Source organism: Nerophis ophidion, linkage group LG05 (assembly GCF_033978795.1).
Source record: "Nerophis ophidion isolate RoL-2023_Sa linkage group LG05, RoL_Noph_v1.0, whole genome shotgun sequence".
NCBI lineage: Eukaryota > Metazoa > Chordata > Actinopteri > Syngnathiformes > Syngnathidae > Nerophis > Nerophis ophidion.
In genome coordinates, this window is record NC_084615.1 from 42,694,778 (window position 1) to 42,716,996 (window position 22,219).

At 41.2% G+C, this 22,219-nt stretch overlaps 1 protein-coding gene across 4 annotated transcripts in view; it reads right to left on the reverse strand.

The window, feature by feature from the left end:
• Window positions 1–22,219, reverse strand: part of LOC133553138 (kelch-like protein 29) — a 600,020-nt gene that overhangs the window by 7,257 nt on the left and 570,544 nt on the right. For all 4 annotated transcript variants that reach the window (XM_061901009.1, XM_061901008.1, XM_061901007.1 and 1 more), the window contains 2 exons: window positions 13,224–13,417; window positions 3,742–3,886 (listed from right to left, as the gene is read on the reverse strand). In XM_061901009.1, the coding sequence (XP_061756993.1) occupies window positions 3,742–3,886; window positions 13,224–13,417 (339 nt within the window). The remainder of the gene's footprint in view (window positions 1–3,741; window positions 3,887–13,223; window positions 13,418–22,219) is intronic.

Sequence of the window (22,219 nt, forward strand, 5' to 3'; positions counted from 1 at the left end):
GTGGCTCTCTTGATGACTGCATCTGGCTCTCGGATAAATCTTAGCTGACATTGCTTAACACAATAATTAATGAATAATTACACTAGTAATCACAGTGTTAAAAATAACGTTCAAAAAATAAAACATTCTCATGCATTTTAATCCATCCATCCGTTTTCTACCGCACCTGTTCAAGACGTCGGATCAAAGGTAAGAAGTATTTAATTTATTATTGGTTAGCTTTAGAATAACAATGTCATTAAAAATAATAAGACACTTATTATACTCTAAAAATGTTGGTCTTGCTTAACCGCATTTAGTTGTATTTAGTGTTAAAAAAATATCATATGGCTCTCACGGAAATACATTTGAAAAAATTTGGCTTTCATGGCTTTCTCAGCCAAAAAAGTTCCGGACTCCTGCTGTAGAAGCTACAAAAGTGAGTTGAAAAAAATATATATAATTATGATTAAAACTGCAGATTACCTTTCTTCTTTTGTTTCTTGGTTCTTTTTTTAATCAATTTTGTTCTGCATTGAGAAAAGTTAAAAGTAATAAATTTGATGAAAAGAATGGAGGGTTGTGATATCAACTAACGAACCATATCTAATGACTGGCTCATTAACATGAACGATGGAATTGGGACGTTGCAGTGATTTTATATTAGCTCGACATGATAGTGAAGACATTTTTACACCTAGCTCTTTAAGCCCGGTGGCAGCTTTGCACATGTGCATTTCATTTGCAGCCTGGAGGCATGTGGGTCTCCTCTCTGACCTGACATGAGGAGCTAGCGACATGTTCAACTTTTGTCACAGACACACACATAAGGAGGTGAGTAAGTTTTCAACTGTGTACAGTAGGCAAATCAAATTAGGTGATGTATTTAATTAAGTGTGACAGTAAAGAAACTTTTGCATTTAAAATTCCAGTCGGAACTTCTGTTTAGGAACACGGAAATTCTGACTCTCCTCTACAAATGGAACAAACCATAAAAGTCCAGACGACAAATGATTTGCGCATGTGCAGTTCCCTCCCTGTGAGGATCTCCGCTCTGCTCGCAGCACCAGCTGACCGGCAGCACCTGTCCCTGCTTGTTGATGAGGCTTTTACCTCAGTCTCCAAGACTCAAAAAAAATCTCCAATTACGCTGGAAAAAGTAGCTAGATTTGTCGCATGTAGCTGTTGACCAAAAAAGTAGCTGAGAGGACTGGAAAGTCACCACATTTAGCGATAAGTCTCAAAGTTGGGAACACTGTTGTAATCATGGCAAACTTGGTAACAGACAGCGAAGACGACTATTTTTGGACAAATGAGGATTCACAACCTTATATTTTTTAACCTGAATATACAGAGGATGAACTGCTGCTTACAAAAGCGAGCACAAAGAGAAGGTGAAACAGAAGCCAAGAGAGTGATGTCGGTGTGACAGAGACCTGTAAATGTGGAATTTGGAGACAAGCTATTTTGATATAATTGGAGTGCTTACCCAAAATAAGCTGGAAAAAACATGCCCGGCAAGCTGGACCAACTGTCCATCGAGCGAGCCATTTTTCAAAATTGATCATGATAGACGCAGCACATCACGCACGTTGTTACAACTACAGTACACACTCTGTCTGACTCGCTGTGTACAAACAAAACAAGAAATGTGAGCTAATACTTTACAGATACTGGAATATGATTGTTCATGTGTTTCACTCAGTACAGATTGGTGTTCTATCATAGTTGACGTAGAAGCGAGCTTAGCTCTTGCTGTAGTTAGCTTTTACGGCTAATGCCAAAGCACGCCAATGTGTTAGTACACTAGAAAAATAGTTCTTCAGTGTTCACTCTTATAATAACAATGTCGCTACAGCTTGGTTATTACCGTTATTTTCGGACTATAAGTTGCAGTTTTTCATATTTTGGCCGGGGGTGCGACTTATACTCAGGAGCGACCTATGTGTGAAATTATTAACACGTTACCGTAAAATATCAATTAATATTATTTAGCTCATTTACTTAAGAGACTAGACGTACAGTGGGGCAAAAAAGTATTTAGTCAGCCACCGATTGTGCAAGTCCCCCCCTTTTAAAATGATGACAGAGGTCTGTAATTTTCATCATAGGTACACTTCAACTGTGAGAGACAGAATGTGAAAAAAAAATCCAGGAATTCACATTGTAGGGATTTTAAAGAATTTATTTGTAAATTATGGTGGAAAATAAGTATTTGGTCAACCATTCAAAGCTCTCACTGATGGAAGGAGGTTTTGGCTCAAAATCTCACGATACATGGCCCCATTCATTCTTTCCTTAACACGGATCAATCGTCCGGTCCCCTTAGCAGAAAAACAGCCCCGAAGCATGATGTTTCCACCCCCATGCTTCACAGTAGGTATGGTGTTCTTGGGATGCAACTCAGTATTCTTCTTCCTCCAAACACGACGAGTTAAGTTTATACCAAAAAGTTCTGTTTTGGTTTCATCTGACCACATGACGTTCTCTCAATCCTCTGCTGTATCATCCATGTATCCATTTTGATATAAACTCAACTCGTCGTGTTTGGAGGAAGAAGAATAATGAGTTGCATCCCAAGAACACCTCACCTACTGTAAAGCATGGGGGTGGAAACATCATGCTTTGGGGCTGTTTTTCTGCTAAGGGTACCGGACGATTGATCCGTGTTAAGGAAAGAATGAATGGGGCCATGTATCGTGAGATTTTGAGCCAAAACCTCCTTCCATCAGTGAGAGCTTTGAATGGTTGACCAAATACTTATTTTCCACCATAATTTCCGAATAAATTCTTTAAAATTCCTACAATGTGAATTCCTGGATTTTTTTTTTCACATTCTGTCCCTCACAGTTGAAGTGTACCTATGATGAAAATTACAGACCTCTGTCATCATTTTAAATGGGAGAACTTGCACAATTGGTGGCTGACTAAATACTTTTTTTGCCCCACTGTATAAGATTTCATCGGATTTATCGATTAGGAGTGACAGATTGTTTGGTAAACGTATAGCATGTTCTATATGTTATAGTTATTTGAATGACTCTTACCATAATATGTTACGTTAACATACCAGGCACCTTCTCAGTTGGTTATTTATGCGTCATATAACATACACTTATTCAGCCTGTTCACTATTCTTTATTTCTTTTAAATAGCCTTTCAAATGTCTATTCTTGGTGTTGGGTTTTATCAAATAAATTTCCCCACAAAATGCGACTTATACTCCAGTGCGACTTATATATGTTTTTTTCCCTTCTTTATTATTCATTTTTGGCAGGTGCGACTTATACTCCGAAAAATGCGGTATACAGGTTACGGAATGTAAATGAAGTGTTGTTGACGTTTTTGAATGTATTTATAAAGTGATTTTAAGGTAGAATTAAATGCTCCGATTAGCTACATTGCTAGCCATCCAAAAGCTGATTTTTACATGTTCAAATGCAAAAAAAAAAAAGAAAAATATATTTGGTTTTCTTGTGTCTCATAATGATTGTGAACCATTGGCAAAATCCCCCCCCCCCCCCCCCCCCGCCACCCCCTAATGCACCCCCCTTTAAATGGAAAAATATAACAAAAAAGTAAAATCCAATAAATGAAAAGTTGACAAAATACAAAACTATTAATTACAAATATAACGCCACATATTATATAAATGCTAAAGAATACTTACAAATCCATTCTTTCTTAAATCATGACCCACACTGCAGCTCTGACATGTCATTATTAAAAAAGAACATTGAATGTGTTGATAAAGTGTGTTACCTGCAGTACTGTCTGGAATGGTTCATGTTGGGCCCCGCCTTGATGTTTCCTTTGTCGGGGTCATAGATGGTGGTGGCCCTGGCGTAGGCTCCTCCCAGGATGTACACCAGACCATTGAGACTCACTGCTGGTGCGTGTTTGTTATCTGGAGACAAGCCAGCAGCAGTCTTACTTTTGTGTGTCTGTGATGCTCTCTCACACACACAACTACTTTTTCATGTTGGATTTTCCACACATTCTCAAACCCTCTCCCTCCTTCTTGTTGTTGTCGGACACCAAGTGAAGCACACACACGCCAACATGGCGTGAACAACAATGAGTACTTATTGACTGCATGTGCATATTTTACACCATGGAAGGTGAGTGTGAATGTTGTCTATCTCTGTTGGCCCTGTGATGAGGTGGTGACTTGTCCAAGGTGTACCGCCCGAATGCAGCTGAGATAGACTCCAGCACCCCCCGCGACCCCGAATGGGACAAGCGGTAGGAAAATGGATGGACGGATGGATGTTTGAATGCTTATGTGTAACAACTAACAACATGTCCCCACTGTTTTTTCCTCATAGTCTGTGGTATATACAGTAGTTAAATACTGTACACTATATAATACAGTAGTTTATTATATTACAGTATAGAATAAATATATACAGTGGTTTCATGTAGTATAGTATAAAGTATATATAGTAGTTTAATACAGTATAGTAAATAATACAGTAGTTTATTATACTACATTATACAGTAGTTTAATATAGTACAGTACGTAATATATAGGGTAGTATATAATACACACAGTAGTTTATATAGTACAGTAAATACTAGTTACCGTAGTTTAATATAGTACAGTACATAATATATGCAGTAGTTTAATAATGTACAGTATATAATATATACAGTACTTTATAAATGGTACAGTATATAATATATACATTAGTTTGAAAGAGTTGTATTACATTACAGTATGTCATATATACAGTAGTCTAATATAGTACAGTACAATAATATAAGCAGTAGTTTAATTTTTTACAGTACAGTACATAATATATACAGTAGTATATAGTATATGCAGTAGTTTAATCTAGTACAGTACATAATATACACAGTAGTTAATTATAGTACAGTATATAATATATACTATATTTTATTACAGTACAGTATAAAATATATACAATAGTTTAATATAGTACAGTACATAATATATACAGTAGTATGTACAGCAGTTTAATCTAGCACAGTACATATTTACAGTAGTTTATAATAGTACAGTATATAATATATACTGTATTTGATTACAGTACAGTATATAATACATACAGTAGTTTAATATAGTAAAGTACATATATACAGTATTCGATTACAGTACAGTATATAATATATACAATATTTTATTACAGTACAGTATATAATATATACAGTATTTTATTACAGTACAGTATATAATATATACAGTATTTTGTTACAGTGTATAAAATATACAGTAGTTTAATATAGTACAGTATGTAATAGGTTCTGTCACATCTGCTTTTACGTCAACAAATATTAGCCAGATTTACAAACTCAAGCTTGATTCAAGATCAAGATCAGGGGTCTCAAACACGCGGCCCGCGGGCCAATTGCAGACCGCAAGACGTTATTTTGTGGCCCGCGAGCCAATTGCAGACCGCGAGACGTAATTTTGTGGCCCGCCCGCACCTTAATATGAAAATTTAATGTTGGTGCGGCCCGCGAGTTTTATATGAATGCCGCTTTACAGCATCATACTTCTATAACCTCGATTTTTCGTGAAGACTCCCAATTTTCAGTGCCTTTGGAGGAAGAAGAATACTGAGTTGCATCTCAAGAACACCAAACCTACTGTGAAGCATGGGGGTGGAATCATTATGCTTTGGGCCTGTTTTTCTGCTAAGGGGACAGGACAATTGATCCGTGTTAAGGAAAGAATGAATGGGGCCTTTTATTGTGTGATTTTGGGCCAAAACCTCCTTCCATCAGTGAGAGCTTTGAATAGTTGACAAAATACTTATTTTCCACCACAATTTACAAAAATATATTCTTTAAAATTCCTACAATGTGAATTCCTGGATTTTTTTTCACATTCTGTCTCTCACAGTTGAAGTGTACCTATGATGAAAATTACAGACCTCTGTCATCATTTTAAGTGGGAGAACTTGCACAATCGGTGGCTGACTAAATACTTTTTGCCCCACTGTACAAGACAACATCCCAGAACACGCCTGACAAAAATACAACAAAGTTCAATTCTGCGGGAGGGGTGTACCTAATAATGTGGCCTAACCCCTTACTGTAATTGGCTACTGCTCAGGCAGATGTGAGCGAGGCTATACTAGTTATGTAACGTTCAAACACACACACGCACACGGTATTAACAGGAGAGTAGTAGTATCCGACATACACACCCGCCAGGCAGAGGTAGACATGAATTATATAACAAGTATGTTCCAATGTGCAGTAATAATTATGGCTAGTAGTAATGGTTGGATTACGGGCCTCCTTTCCGCACACACCTTTCCAAAGTGTGTGTGCGTGTTGCAGGGCCTACAAACCCTCATCTTGTGATATTTCGCAGCTTGAACAAGAAACGGCAAACAAAAATACTACTCTACAGTCATCAATCTCCTGTGTGTGTGTGTGTGTGTGTGTTTGTTGCTTACATCTGTATGCTGACCACCCATCCCCCTCTCACCCCTTCCCTCCCTCGCTTGCTGTAAAGTATTTATGAAACGTGGTTGCTCGTCGGCATAAAGGTCAGTGCAGCTGTCTCTCTAAATGCCAACACTTGGAGATGTGTGTGTTGAAATTGTGAGCTTTTGTTGCACAAGACAGTGTTTTGTTCAAGTGTACAACTGTTAGCGTGAATGGAGACGTCAGAGGTACACAATAGTGTATTGGAAGTGTGATACAGTGTAAAGTGTTTTTAGTAATCACGACTGACAACACACCTATTTGTGTGTCTGTAGCTTTAATGCTAATGAGCTGTGTTTTGTCAATGCCGGTCACTATTTTTTACTTTATCCACTTTTTACATCCACACTGTCACTGCACTTGTCCAACATACTAGTTGACATACTGTATATCACGGACAGCAACGTAACATCGAAGAGTGCAGACATGAGTTTTGTCACTGGATCATTTCTGATACACCTCCACCTTTTCTATCTGTAACTGTAATGATGTAATGTACAAACCCTGTTTCCATATGAGTTGGGAAATTGTGTTGGATGTAAATATAAACGGAATACAATGATTTGCAAATCCTTTTCAACCCATATTCAATTGAATATGCAACAAAGACAACATATTTGATGTTCAAACTGATAAACATTTTTTTTTTGCAAACAATCATTAACTTTAGAATTTGATGCCAGCAACACGTGACAAAGAAGTTGGGAAAGGTGGCAATAAATACTGATAAAGTTGATAAATACTCATCAAACACTTATTTGGAACATCCCAAAAGTGTGCAGGCTAATTGGGAACAGGTGGGTGCCATGATTGGGTATAAAAGCAGCTTCCATGAAATGTTAAGTCATTCACAAACAAGGATGGGGCGAGGGTCACCAATTTGTAAGCAAATTGTCGAACAGTTTTAGAACAACATTTCTCAACGAGCTATTGCAAGGAATTTAGGGATTTTACCATCCACGGTCCGTAAAATCATAAAAAAGGTTCAGAGAATCTGGGGAAATAACTGCACGTATGCGATGATATTACGGACCTTTGATCCCTCAGGCGGTACTGCATCAAAAACAGACATCAGTGTGTAAAGGATATCTCCACAAGGGCTCAGGAACACTTCATAAAACCACTGTCAGTAACTACAGTTGGTTGGTACATCTATAAGTGCAAGTTAAAACTCTGCTATGCAGAGCAAACCCCATTTATCAACAACACCAAGGAACGCCGCTGGCTTCGCTGGGCCCGAGCTCATCTAAGATGGACTGATGAAAAGTGGAAAAGTGTTCTTTGGTCTGACGAGTCCACATATCAAATTATATTTGGAAACTGTTTCCTCTTTGTTCCTCCGGAACAAAGAGGAAAATAATCATCCGGATTGTTATAGGCGCAATGTTCAAAAGCCAGCGTCTGTGGTGGTATGGGGGTGTATTAGTGCCCAAGGCATAGGTAACTTACACATCTGTGAAGGCACCATTAATGCTGAATGGTCCATACAGGTTTTGGAGCAACATATGTTGTCATCCAAGCAATGTCATCATGGACGCCCCTGCTTATTTCAGCAAGACAATGCCAAGCCACGTGTTACAACAGCGTGGCTTCGTAGTAAAAGAGTGCGGGTACTTTCCTGGCCCGCCTGCAGTCCAGACCTGTCTCCCATCGAAAATGTGTGGCGCATTATGAAGCGTAAAATAGGACAGCGGAGACCCCGCACTGTTGAACGACTAAAGCTCTACATAAAACAAGAATGGGAAAGAATTCCACTTTCAAAGCTTCAACAATTAGATTCCTCAGTTCCCAAACGTTTATTGAGTGTTGTTAAAAGAAAAGGTGATGTAACACAGTTGTGAACATGCCCTTTCCCAACTACTTTGGCACGTGTTGCAGCCATGAAATTCTAAGTTAATTATTTTTGCCAAAAAAAATACAGTTTATGAGTTTTAACATCAAATATCTTGTCTTTGTAGTGCATTCAACTGAATATGGGTTGAAAAGGATTTGCAAATCATTGTATTCCGTTTATATTTACATCTAACACAATTTCCAAACTCATATGGAAACGGGGTTTGTATATAATGATGTAATGTATCCGTAACCATAATACACGACCCAAAACCAGTGAAGTTGGCACGTTGTGTAATCCGTAAATAAAAACAGAATACAATAATTTGCAAATCCTTTTCAACTTATATTCCATTGAATATACTGCCAAGACAAGATATTTAATGTTCAAACTGAGAAACTTAGTTTTTCTTTCCAAATAATCATTGACTTAGAATTTTAATGGCAGCAACACATTGCAAAAAAGTTGTCACAGGGGCATTGTTACCACTGTGTTACATGGCCTTTCCTTTTAACAACACTCACTAAACGTTGTTGAAGTTTTTTAGGTGGAATTCTTTCCCATTCTTGCTTGATGTACAGCTTAAGTTGTTCAACAGTCTGGGGTCTCCGTTGTCGTATTTTACGCTTCATAATGCGCCACACATTTTCAATGGGAGATAGGTCTGGACTACAGGCAGGCCAGTCTAGTACCTGCACTCTTTTACTAAGAAGCCACGCTGTTGTACTGACAGATGTAGCGAGGAACTGCAGTTACTGACAGTGGTTTTCTGAAGTGGTCCTGAGCCCATGTGGTGATATCCTTTACACAACATCAGTTTTTGATGAAGTACCGCCTGAAAGATTGAAGGTCACGTCGGTGTTTGGCCTTGCTGCTTACATGCAGTGATTTCTCCACATTCTCTGAACCTTTTGATGATATTATGGACTGTAAATGGGGAAATCCCTAAATTCCTTGCAATAGCTCATGAAATGTTGAAAGAGAAATGTTGTTCCTGAACAATTTGCTCACACAAATGCAGAGGACAAATTTCACCACACCTAGTGTGTGTGTGACAATCATTGGTACTTTAACCTTAACTTTGACATTTGTCCACAAAGTAGTGACCCTCGCCCTTCCTTGTTTGTGAATGGCGGAGAATTTCATGGAAGCTGCTTTTATACCCCCCTGGTCCCAATTAGCCTGTTTACCTGTGGGGTGTTCCCAAGGGCGTAGAATTGGGTAGGGACGCTAGGGACACGTCCCTACCAATATCCAGCCGCTACTGTGTAGTCACTATCAATACAAGCGCTGCCCGTAATGTTTAGTCAATGATTATGGCACAGAAAGGGTTAAATGTCGGTCTCTGCTAGAAGTCCCGCTTCCAACCTAAATATCGCTCCCTTATTGGTTGACAGTTTCATGCTAACTTACGTGTGATTGGCTGTCCCCGCTGTCACTCCTGCTTGTAAAAGCTAGCCTACATGCTAGTTGCTAGCGACTGGACAAGAGGGGGTGTAACTGTCAGTGTAATTTGTCAACATGTTCGGCATTTGTTGTTCCTGGCACACGGTAGCTAGATGGATTTTAATATCAGTGCTGTGATTTACATTGTGTTTGTGTCTGTTTGCGTGCGTGTGTGCTGTAGGTTTTGAAGGATGTCAATTAAAAGAAAACTGGATATAAGAGACTTATTTAGGAGTCAAACTGTAAGTTACTTCAAGGGTGTGTAGAGGCTCAACAATATTGAATAATTAAACAATATATCACTCCAGTCACGCCCCTTAGAGTGCTATAATGAGCATATACCATGGACTGGAGTGATATATTGCTTTTATAAAACTGTTACCAATAAAGGCAATATGAAATAGGAATACTCAATCAATTTAATGTAGTTTTAATCAACCAGAAATACATACTATCCAATAAAATAGCCTCACTGTGGAAAAAATAGTCCAACCTATCCAGACGTTAGCTCCAAATTAGCACTGCATCTCGTCTTTTCCTCCGCTTTTCTTCAGGTGACAGTCAATGTTAGTCCCCTCTGCCATTGTTAACCCTCCCCGGAGGTGAAAGTTAACCTTAAACATGTGAATTCAACTACTTTAGTCCGTTTTTTAACATCTTAAAAACATCAGCTGTCTTTTACTACGGACTGCAACAGTCCGTTGTCATGGATACATGACAACAACTTCCATTCATACCAGTCATACGTGCCTGAGGCGGAGTGATGGCCTACGCTGTGATTTTTTTAATTATTTTTTTGTTTCATGTATTTGTGTAGAAGTGAGCAATGGTTTGAAAATACCAATTAACAAAACTTTGTGGTGGAAATACAATAAAACCTCAATAGATTATCATTTTTAAGGAGACTTAAAACATGACTTAGAACCACCATGACACAAGTAAGACTGAATACCATGTCCATCAGGGAAAACTGGACAATACTGACCTGAGAGAAATCTGCCAGCAGTTCATTTCTGTTACAGACCGGCGGAGGCATGTGTTTGGCTCTTTCAAATAGGAACAACCAGTGGACACTAATCTGCTTGTATTTGAGTATTAGTGACAAACATATTTACAGTACAAAAGCAGCAATAGAAAGAAGTAGATGAAGGGAAAAATTGTTTGTGATTCAAACACAAGTTGGGGAAAAGATTATTACAGTTCATTTATGTTTATTTACAATGTTGTATTGCATGAATGTATTTCTGATGTTGTTGATGGACAGTAGGCTATGTTAATTGACAGTATGATGCACAGTTGCACTACAGCCCTACACTAAAGATTGAAGGTTGAAAAAGATTTGCAAATCATTGTATTCTGTTTTTTTATTACCATTTACCCAACGTGCCAAATTCACTGGTTTTGCACTTCGATACTTGTTTATATTGACAAACATGTTTTATATTGCATTATTGTTCAATTTAGGACACTTATTACATATGTCTAGCTAGTGTGTTATTGCGTGCTTAGCTGCTGTGTAGCTGCTAGCTTCAAATAGCCTATAGCCTATGTTTACCTTTTGTAAATGACTTGACTAATACCCAGGAAAAGACCAACCTTGTGTGCTTGATGGAGGACCTTTAGATGTTAAGTGGCTGTCCAGCTTTGCACAAGTAAACACGCTGCAGGACTGCTTGTATTGGAGATTTTACATGCAAGTCGATATCATTTGATACATGCTTCTTTTGCTGATATTAATATCGGCTCGGAGCACCCTTAGTTAGTAAATCTTTAAAAAGTCATCACAGCACATTATAATTCATCAAGATCTAGAACAGGGGTCACCAACCTTTTCGAAACCAAGAGCTACGTCTTGGGTACTGATTAATGCGAAGGGCTACCAGTTTGATACACACTTAAATAAATTGCCAGAAATAGCCAATTTGCTCAATTTACCTTTAACTCTATGTTATTATTAATAATTAGTTATATTTATCTTTGTGGAACCACTGATCATCTTAATGATTTCTCACAATAAATATATATATAGAAACAGATAAATATTTTTTTTAAAATGGGTGTTTCTGTCTGTCATTCCGTCGTATATTTTTTTTCCTTCTACGGAAGGTTTTTTGGAGAGAATAAATGATGGAAAAAAAAAACACTTAATTGAACGGTTTAAAAGAGGAGAAAACACGAAAGTAATGAAAATTAAGTTTTGAAACATAGTTTATCTTCAATTTCCTCTCTTTAAAATTCAAAATTCAACCGAAAAAAAGAAGAGAAAAACTAGCTAATTCGAATCTTTTTTGAAAAAAAATTAAAAAAAAGAATTTATGGAACATCATTAGTAATTTTTCCTGAGTAAGATTAATTTTATTATTTCTTCTAGATTTTCCAGAACAAAAAAAAAAAAAATTCAAAAGACTTTGAAATAAGATTTTAATTTAATTCTATAGATTTTCTAGATTTGCCAGAATAATGTTTTTGAATTTTAATCATCATAAGTTTGAAGAAATATTTTACAAATATTCTTCGTCAAAAAAACAAGCAAAAATGAAGAATTAAATTAAAATGTATTTATTATTCTTTACAATAGAAAAAAAATTTTTACTTGAACATTGATTTAAATTGTCAGGAAAGAAGAGGAAGGAATTTAAAAGGTAAAAAGTTATACGTGTTGAAAAATTCTAAAATCATTTTTAAGGTTGTATTTTTTCTCTAAAATTGTCTTTCTGAAAGTTATAAGAAGCAAAGTAAAAAATTAATGAATTTATTTAAACAAGTAAAGACCAAGTCTTTAAAATATTTTCTTGGATTTTCAAATTCTATTTGAGTTTTATCTCTCTTGGAATTAAAAATGTCGAGCAAAATGAGACCAGCTTGCTAGTAAATAAAAAAAAAAAAAAATAGAGGCAGCTCACTGGTAAGTGCTGCTATTTGAGCTATTTTTAGAACAGGCCAGCGGGCTACTCATCTGGTCCTTACGGGCTACCTGGTGCCCGTGGGCACCGCGTTGGTGACCCCTGATCTAGAATATAATTTCAGTAGAATCAGACAACCATCTCACAGCTGACAAAGGTGATGTTTTGATAATATTTGTGTTGTTTTAGCAAAAAAAACCAAAAGGCTCCCTTTGCTGCGGCGATGAAGTTAAAGTCACCTGCTGGTTCCTCCATGCAGCCCACTGAGGCTCCATCCACCACAGGCAGAAAGTAGTGATTGATGTTATTGTTTGGCCCCGGGTGTCGAGCACACAGTAATGAGTGTTGTGTGTTGACGGGACCTCGCAAAAAAAACAAACATCTTTGGTACAGTTTCCCTGTGGAGAAGTGTTACTAATAATTGTGCACAACTTCACATCCTCTATTTGTTTTGTCGCACTTGCACATTTGAGAAGTACAAACCCTCACCCCACAAATGTCCACTGTAGTGGACGTAACTTTGTTTAAAGATGTCCTACGTGAACACAAAAACACTTGTTGGAAAACAACGTACGCATCTTTGTGTGTCCGCCACTCACCTATCATGGGTGACTCTATGAAGCTCCAGGTGTTAGTCTGCGGCACGTAGGACTGCAGCACCCCCGCTGAGCGGCCCGCCTCGTTGACGCCGCCAAACACGTACACCTTGCCGCCACAGACCGTGGCCGCCGCCGAGTGCACCGGCTTGGGCAGCGGCGACACCGTCTCCCACTGGTTGGTGATGGTGTCATACCTGTGGGGGGATAATATATTAGTTTGTCTTTTTTTTTTCAACTCCTGTTTCAATGCCAGCATGGATGCAGCTTAGTTTACGTAGCAAACTACTAAAAGGGGAACCACACTTTTTTTAATGTTGCCTATCATTCATAATCATTATGAGAGACAAGAACACATCTTTTTTTTTAGGATTTTAAATATGATAAAACATTGCAGTTAATAGGAGTCACCTACTGTCGCGGTCAAAAGTTTACATACACTTGTAAAGGACATAATGTCATGGCTGTCTTGAGTTTCCAATCATTTCTAAAACTCTTATTTATTTGTGATAGAGTATTTGGAGCACATACTTGTTGGTCACAAAACATTCATGAAGTTTGGTTCTTTAATGAATTTATTATGGGTGTACTGAAAATGTGACCAAATCTGCTGGGTCAAAAGTATACATCAAAGGCCTCCGTCAGTCGTAACGACTATGGATACTGCGCCAGTCCAGAGGTCAAGTTTAAACTCAGCGACAACGCCTGCTGTGGCTGATGAGTCCGATGTGGGAGAGGCAAACACGGCCGCATTTACTGCAGATGTAGCTGGAAGGCGCAACTGCAGGAGTGCTTGTCTTCCGCTTGGTTCTTTTTTCATTGGCTGTGGCATGGATCTTTTCCTCGCCAGTCTTCAGCTGTTTGTGAAGGACACTGCGCCATTTGCTGCGGTCAGCCGCTACATCTTCCCAATGTTCAGTGTTTATGTCCAGGGCTTTCATGTCCCGCTTGCAGATATCTTTGAAGCGCAGTTTCGGCCGGCCAACAGATCTCTTGCCAGAGGCAAGTTCGCCATACAGGATGTCCTTTGGGATACGTCCATCCTCCATACGGCACACGTGGCCGAGCCAACGCAGCCTGCGTTGTCTGAGCAGCGTGAACATGGTAGGAAGACCAGCGCGTTGGAGGACTTGGGCATTCGTCACCTTGTCTCCCCAATGGATGCCGAGGATGCGGCGAAGGCAGCACATGTGGAAGGTGTTCAGTTTGCGCTCCTGTTTGGAGTATGTTGTCCATGTTTCGCTGCCGTAGAGAAGAGTGCTGACAATGCAGGCGTTGTAAACTGCCATCTTGGTAGGAGTTGTCAGCTTCCGGTTCTCCCAGACGCGGGTTGTGAGGCGCCCAAGGGTTGTGGCAGCTTTGCCGATACGTTTGTTGATCTCACCATCAAGGGACAGATTGTCACTGATGGTGGATCCCAGGTAAGTAAATTGGTGTACTATTTTGAGTTGGTGCTTATCAATTGTGATGGCTGGTGGAGTGTCCACTTCCTGACTCAGCACATTGGTCTTGTTTAGGCTGATGGAAAGCCCAAAGTCTTTGCGGGCCAGGGAAAATCTGTCCATAAGGCACTGGAGTTCTGGTTCAGTGTGCGAAATGACGGTGGCATCATCAGCAAAGCGCATGTCCCGGATGTACTGAAAATGTGACCAAATCTGCTGGGTCAAAAGTATACATACAGCAATGTTAATTATTGTTTACATGTCCCTTGGCAAGTTTCACTGCAATAAGGCGCTTTTGGTAGCCATCCACAAGCTTCGGGTTGAAATTTTGAGCACTCCTCTTGACAAAAATTGCTGCAGTTCAGTTAAATGTGTTGGTTTTCTGACATGGACTTGTTTCTTCAGCATTGTTCACACATTTAATTTAGGACTTTGGGAGGGCCATTCTAAAACCTTAATTCTAGCCTGATTTACCCATTCCTTTACCACTTTTGACGTTTTTTGGCGTCATTGTCCTGTTGGAACACCCAACTCCGCCCAACACCCAACCTCCAGGCTGATGATTTTATGTTGTCCTGAAGAATTTGGAGGTAATCCTCCTTTTTCATTCTCCCATTTACTGTCTGTAATGCATCAGCTCCATTGGCAGCAAAACAGGCCCAGAGCATAATACTACCACCACCATGCTTGACAGTAGGGATGGTGTTACTGGGATTAAAGGCCTCACCTTTTCTCCTCCAAACATATTGCTGGGTATTGTGGCCAAACAGCTCATTTTTTGTTTCATCTGACATCACATGGACAAATATAAGACTTTCTGGAGGAAAGTTCTGTGGTCAGATGAAACAAAAATTGCGCTGTTTGGCCACAGTACCCAGCAATATGTTTGGAGGAGAAAAGGTGTCTTGCACTGTCTTGCAGGTTTGGTATTAAATATATACTCTTTTCTAAAAACATATTACATATATTTAAAATACACAGGCATGTGATTTGACCACAATGAAAAAGACTGAAAACATTTCCGGGGGTCTGGGTGTCGAAGGCCCCCAGCCAGGTCCAGGGCGGTGCCCTGGTGGCGGGACAATGGGGGCAACGCCCCCCGAAGCTCCTGGTTTTTCACCAATTTAACATGCTAAAATTAACAAAGACAGCACCATTTGAAGAAAATATTTTAGTGTTTAAAGACATGAAAACATCATTAATAAAACATACATACCCCAATTATCCTAATGAATCACTGTATATGGTTCAGTCCCAACAGTATTTAGTCACTAATATTTACATCTTGTGTTCATTTCACATCCACAGGTGTCACATTGATCAGTGTTATTATCTACAGTTTATTTACAGTATTACCACATTACTTCAGTTCACTTCACACATTTACTCGCTCGGAGAGCCCTAACATGAGCTTTCCTTGCAAAATTCTGAGCAGCCTGCATTTTCCTTTTGGTCTCTGCTTTTGTAGCTTCTTTTTTGGATTTCACTGCCAACTTCTGCCTCTAGTATTATATGCAAATTTATTTCAAATAAATTGTTAACTGGAATCAATAATGCGTCTCTTTGAATTACTGTACTTTCAGTATACATTTTCACATGGCTTTTTATTTTTAGAAAAAGCCATTTATATTTCGCAAAGCAATAATTGGTTAATATTTAAAACAAATATGCGTATTTCGCAAGCAAATATTTTTTAGCTTACCTCATTATTAAGTACCCTGTCTGCAACTGAAGTGAATAGAATAGAGTTTTATTGTCATTATTGCAATGAACAGGTTCAAAGAACAACGAAATTGGAGCAGCTCCTCCTAAGGTGCATATACAACATGGTAGTATAAATTAAAAAAAAAATAAATAAATAAATAAATAAAAAAAAAAAAAATTAAAAAAAAAAGATAGAGATGACAGATGTATATATGTATATGTATATGTATCCACACAGATGCATATCTGCATGCATATGAATACATATACACACATACATAAAACATTATTTCACATTGTAGTCCAAAAAAATAGAAAAACATTTAAACATTACACATGAGGACATGATGGACATATGGACACTCAGTGCCTGTTTAGTGCTACTATGGCACTTGGGTAAAAGCCATTTTTTAGTCTATTGGTGCTCGCTTTTAGCACCCTGTAGCGTCTGCCTGAGGGTAGCAGTTCCAGGTGGCTGTGCCCGGGGTGGAATGGGTCTTTCAGGATGCTCTGTGCTTTCCTGAGACAGCGGGAGCTGTACAGGTCAGCCAGGGAGGGGAGGGGGCATCCGATTAACTTCTGGGCGGTCTTTATGACTCTCTGGAGCGCCGTTCTCTCTGCGGCCGTGCAGCTGCTGAACCACACGCAGATGCAGTAGGTCAGGATGCTCTCAATGGAGCACCGGTAGAAGGACACCAGCAGTTCCTGTGAGAGGTGGTTGTTCCTGAGTATTCTCAGGAAGTGCAGTCTCTGGTGTGCCTTCTTGATGGTAGCCGTGGTGTTGGTGCTCCAGGATAGGTCGTTGGCCAGGTGGACTCCCAGGGAGCGGAAGTCGGAGACCCTCTCCACACAGTCACCACTGATGATCAGGGGCAGGATGTCCGTTTTTTTCCTCCTGAAGTCTATGACCAGCTCCTTGGTCTTGGAGGTGTTCAGGGCCAGGTTGTTGACTTTGCACCAATCCGACAGCTTCTCCACCTCATCCCGATATGCAGCCTCGTCTCCCTCCGAGATGAGCCCCACTACGGTGGTGTCATCCGCAAATTTGATGATGGAGTTGCTGGAGTGGGCAGGTGTGCAGTCGTATGTGTAGATGGAGTAGAGAAGGGGGCTCAGCACGCAGCCTTGTGGAGAGCCGGTACTGAGGTGCAGGCTTGATGACATTTGGCGACCCAACTGCACCCTCTGGGGGCGGTTGGATAAGAAGTCCTTAATCCACATGCAGATGGAGTTCGAGAGACCCAGGTCTGACAGTTTGGACACCAGTCTATCAGGAATAATGGTGTTAAATGCCGAGCTATAATCCACAAAAAGCAGCCGCACGTAGCTTCCCCCCGTCTCCAGGTGACCCAGGGAGGAGTGTAGGGCTGTGGCGATGGCGTCCTCTGTGGACCTGTTGGCTCTGTAGGCAAACTGGTGTGGGTCGAGCTCGGGAGGGAGGACTGAGGTGATATGGGTCCGTACCAGCTTCTCGAAGCACTTCATAGCTATAGGTGTAAGTGCTACTGGACGGTAGTCATTCCGACATCTGACAGAGTTCTTCTTCGGCACCGGGATTATTGTGGAAGTCTTCAGGCATGATGGGATGACGGCCTGGGAGAGGGACTGGGTGAAGATCTTCGTAAATACTCCGGCCAGCTGGTCTGCACAGTCTCTTAGTACCTGTCCCGGGACTCCATCTGGGCCCGTAGCCTTCCTCGGGTTCACTGCCTTCAGCGTGCGTCTCACCTCATGCTCCTCCAGTGTGAGGGTGTAGCTGCTGTGGGTGTTGGGTGGGGGTGTTGTGACGGCTGCAGGTGTTTTTCTCTCAAATCGGGCGAAGAAGCTGTTTAACTCCCCCGCTCGAGAGGCGTCGTCGTCAGCCGAAGGGTTACTGGGTCTGAAGTTGGTCATGTCTTTTATTCCTTTCCATACCTCCTTGGTGTTGTTGCTCTGCAGGTGGGCTTCCATTTTCCTCCTATGTTCAGCTTTTGCCTCTCTGATGCCTCTCTTCAGATTGGCTCTGGCAGCACTGTAGAGTGCCAGGTCCTGCGCTTTGAAGGCACTGTCTCTCTCTTTGAGTAGGCCCTGGACTGTTTTTGTCATCCAGGGCTTCCTGTTGGGGTAGACTCGGATGCGCTTGTCCACTGTGACAGTGTCTATGCATTGTTTGATGTACCCCAGGACTGCTTCTGTGTACTGCTCCAAGTCTGGGTTTTCAAAAACTGACCAGTCTGTTGTATCAAAGCAGTCCTGCAGCTGTTCCATGGCTCCCTCCGGCCATGTTTTGACCGTTTTGGTTGTGATAGGAGCACTTTTTCTTATTGGTGTGTAAGCTGGCAAAAGGAGCAGGGATATGTGGTCAGACTTGCCTAATTGGGGAAGTTGTTTGGCTCTATATCCTTTTTTTATGTTGGAATAGACTTTGTCCAGTGTGTTAGCTCCCCTCGTAGCACACTTCACATGCTGGTGAAGTTTGGGGAGCACTTTTTTCAGGTCGACATGATTAAAGTCCCCCGCTATGATGTGGATGCCGTCGGGATATTTGTTCTGTTGTGCACTGATTGTATCGTGCAACAGAGCTAGCGCCGTGCTAGCGTTAGCATCGGGAGCTATATACACGTTTGTGATCAGGACAGCAGAGTGCTCCCTGGCTAGATGGAAGGGTCGGCATTTAACTGTAAAATATTCCAGATCTTGGGAACAGTGGCTGTTAACTACCTTTGAATCAGAAGTCCACTTGTTGTTTAGGTAGGTTAGCAGTCCACCCCCACGCCGCTTGCCGGAAGACACTGCGTTTCTGTCCTGTCTGTGTGCTGTGTGACCGGTTAGCTCCATGCTAGCGTCGGGTATTGAGGACGTTAGCCAGGTTTCCGTAAACAATAGGGCGCAGCTGTCCATCACAGTGTTTTGTGCTACACGGAGCCTCACCTCGTCCATCTTGTCCTCTTCACCATGAGGAGCGAGCGACCTCGCATTAGCCAGGAATAGACTTGGTATCGGTGGTCTGTTTGGGTTCATTTTTAGTCTGGCTAACACGCCGCCCCTTCGGCCACGGCGTCTTCGCCTCCGCCTCCTCCTCGCCGGGCACAGTAGCCATGGAGCTCCAGGGCTACGTGCTAACTCCTCTGGGATGTTGTGTCGGCTTGTAAAATCCACCGAAATAGTCTGCTCAGACCGCAATCCAATCTCCAACAAATCGTTTCGGCTGTACATAACCTTCGCCCAGCAAGTTGCTGACTGGGCTAGTAATAAACTATATAAAAACAATAAAAACAATGCACCTAAGGGGAGAGCCTGAAACGTCGCGTCCATGCGCGCCGCCATTTTAAGCAAGTGGGTTGTTTGGGTGGATCTTTCCTCTCGATGTCTACGGCAGTTGTCGATGTAAACAAATGATGAAGTCCGTAAGGTTTGTTCACTTTCGGTCGACATCCAAAAGTACCAGCTAGTGAAGAGTTAGTTTTCCTTGCTTCAAGTTGTTTCATATGTTTTTGGCGTTTCGCATGTACTTCCAAAGCCTTGAAACCTCGTGATCCATAGTCAATATTATCATGACACCACCTGCACAAAACTTTTACGGGACGATCGATTTTCCAAATAAAATCGCCGAACAAAGTTGTAACTTCCTTCTTCCCAACAGTATCAGTGATTTCCCTTTCCATCCAGTCCCATCAAAATTATTTTTGACATGTTTATCAATTTCTTTTACTCGTGAAGCGTCCTTACTCTCGAGAACCGACATCGTTTACATTTGGAAAATGGCGGTGATGACGTCATCATTCATAACAGATGTCCTGATGGGTCACAAGGAACACATCGACCAATCAACTACATCGTAATATTATATTACGCCGTAGTTGATTGGTCGACACTTTTTCCCCCCGAGATTAAAAAAGACAGAATTCCGACTTTAGACGGAAAAATGACATGCCTGAATACAATAGTTATAAAATGATAAGTGTGAAACGACTGGAATGAGAATCAGCACCTCCAAGTCCAAGTCCATGGTTCTCGCCCAGATAAGGGTGGAGGAGTTCAAGTACTCTGAGGTCTTGTTCACGAGTGAGGGAAGAGTGAATAATGAGGTCGACAGGCGGATCGGTGCGGCGTCTTTAGTAATGCGGACACTCTATCGGTCCGTCGTGGTGAGCCGGAAGTTAAAGCTCACAATTTACTGGTCGATCCATCTCTATTCTCACCTCTGGTCATGAGCTTTGGGTTATGACCAAAAGGACAGGATCACGAGTACAAGCGACTGACAAGAGTTTCCTCCGTAGGGTGGCGGTGCTCCCCCTTAGAGATAGGGTGAGACGCTCTGTCATCCAGGAGAAGCTCAGAGTAAAGCCGCAGCTCCTTCACATCGAGAGGAGCCAGATGAGGTGGTTCGGGTATCTGGTCAGGATGCCACCCGAACGCCTCCCTAGGGAAATGTTTAGGGCACGTCCGACCAGTAGGAGACCACAGGGGAAGGCCCAGGACACGGCCTGGGAACGCCTCGGGATCCCTTAGGACAGGGGTCGGCAACCTGCGGCTCTTTGGCAACTCTGATGCGGCTGAGCTGCACAATCGCCGACCCCCCAGATTGTTGCGGGGGACATCACCCAGAGTCAACGTTCTCCAATTTTCACTCAGACTACAATATTAAGGGCGTGCCATGATGATATTACTCTTATCGTCCTCTTGAACGTCATCGCGCCCGGCATTCACGGAATGCTATTTGCGTCCTCTGGAACGTCATCACGCCCGCCATTCACGGAATGCTATTTGCGTGCCGACCAGACACATGCATTTCGCTGCTTCTATCGGCACATGTATGCGATTGCAAGGCATACTGGGTGACACAGAGTACACTGACGGTTGTCATATAAACAACTTTAACACTCCTACTAATATGCGCCACATTGTGAACCCACAAAAAAGAAGAATGACAAACACATTTCGGGAGAAAATCCTCACAGTAACACAACATAAACGCAACACAACAAATACCCAGAATCCTTTGCATCCATGAGAATTCCTGACTATGTTAAAAAAACATTGGTAGAATTATTTACATGATTATGTTTAAAATATAGCATCATTATAAAATAGATATTTTATTGTTCTTCAAACAAGGCCACCTGCTCAGTGGCCTTGTGGTTAGAATGCCTGCCCTGAGACTGAAAGGTTGAGAGTTTAACACCCCGGCCGAGTCATACCAAAGACTGTAAAAATGGGACTTATTACCGCCCTGCTTGGCAGCTTCGCACTCAGCATCAAAGGTTGGAATGGGGGGTTAAATCACCAAATGATTCCCGAGCGTACTGCTGCTGCTCACTGCTCCCCTCACCTCCCAGGGGGTGAACAAGGGGATGGGTCAAATGCAGAGGATAATTTTACCACACCTAGTGTGTATGTGTGGTACTATCGTTGGGACTTTAACTTTAATGTACAAATACTTTTCTGGACATGAGAGCGTCCATATAGCATATTGTGGAATTATTTTTTAGTGGGACTGATCTTCATCTCATCTCGTGAAGGACTCTTGAGGCAAAACAAAGAGGATTTTTTCTGTCAAAAATGTGAAATCCATAGTTGTGTATCAGCCTTTAAGAAAATCTGCAGGCAGCAAAGTTTAGTCTTTGTGTTCACAAGGAGCCTTGAGAGCGTTACTTTTGAATTAACTCCACAAGTCCATTTAGCAAACACTTCTGCGAGGTTGTTGGCATTCATCTAGAGGATCGCCTAATTGTCAATAAATTCTACTTCTTTAATTCCACACCAAGTCGCCTTCGGGGTTCTCAGGATGACAAACATTCTCTCCTGATAACGTCCTTTCTTTGACACCACATGGACTTTATTAGCACTCCCAAGCTTTAATTAGTGCTGACT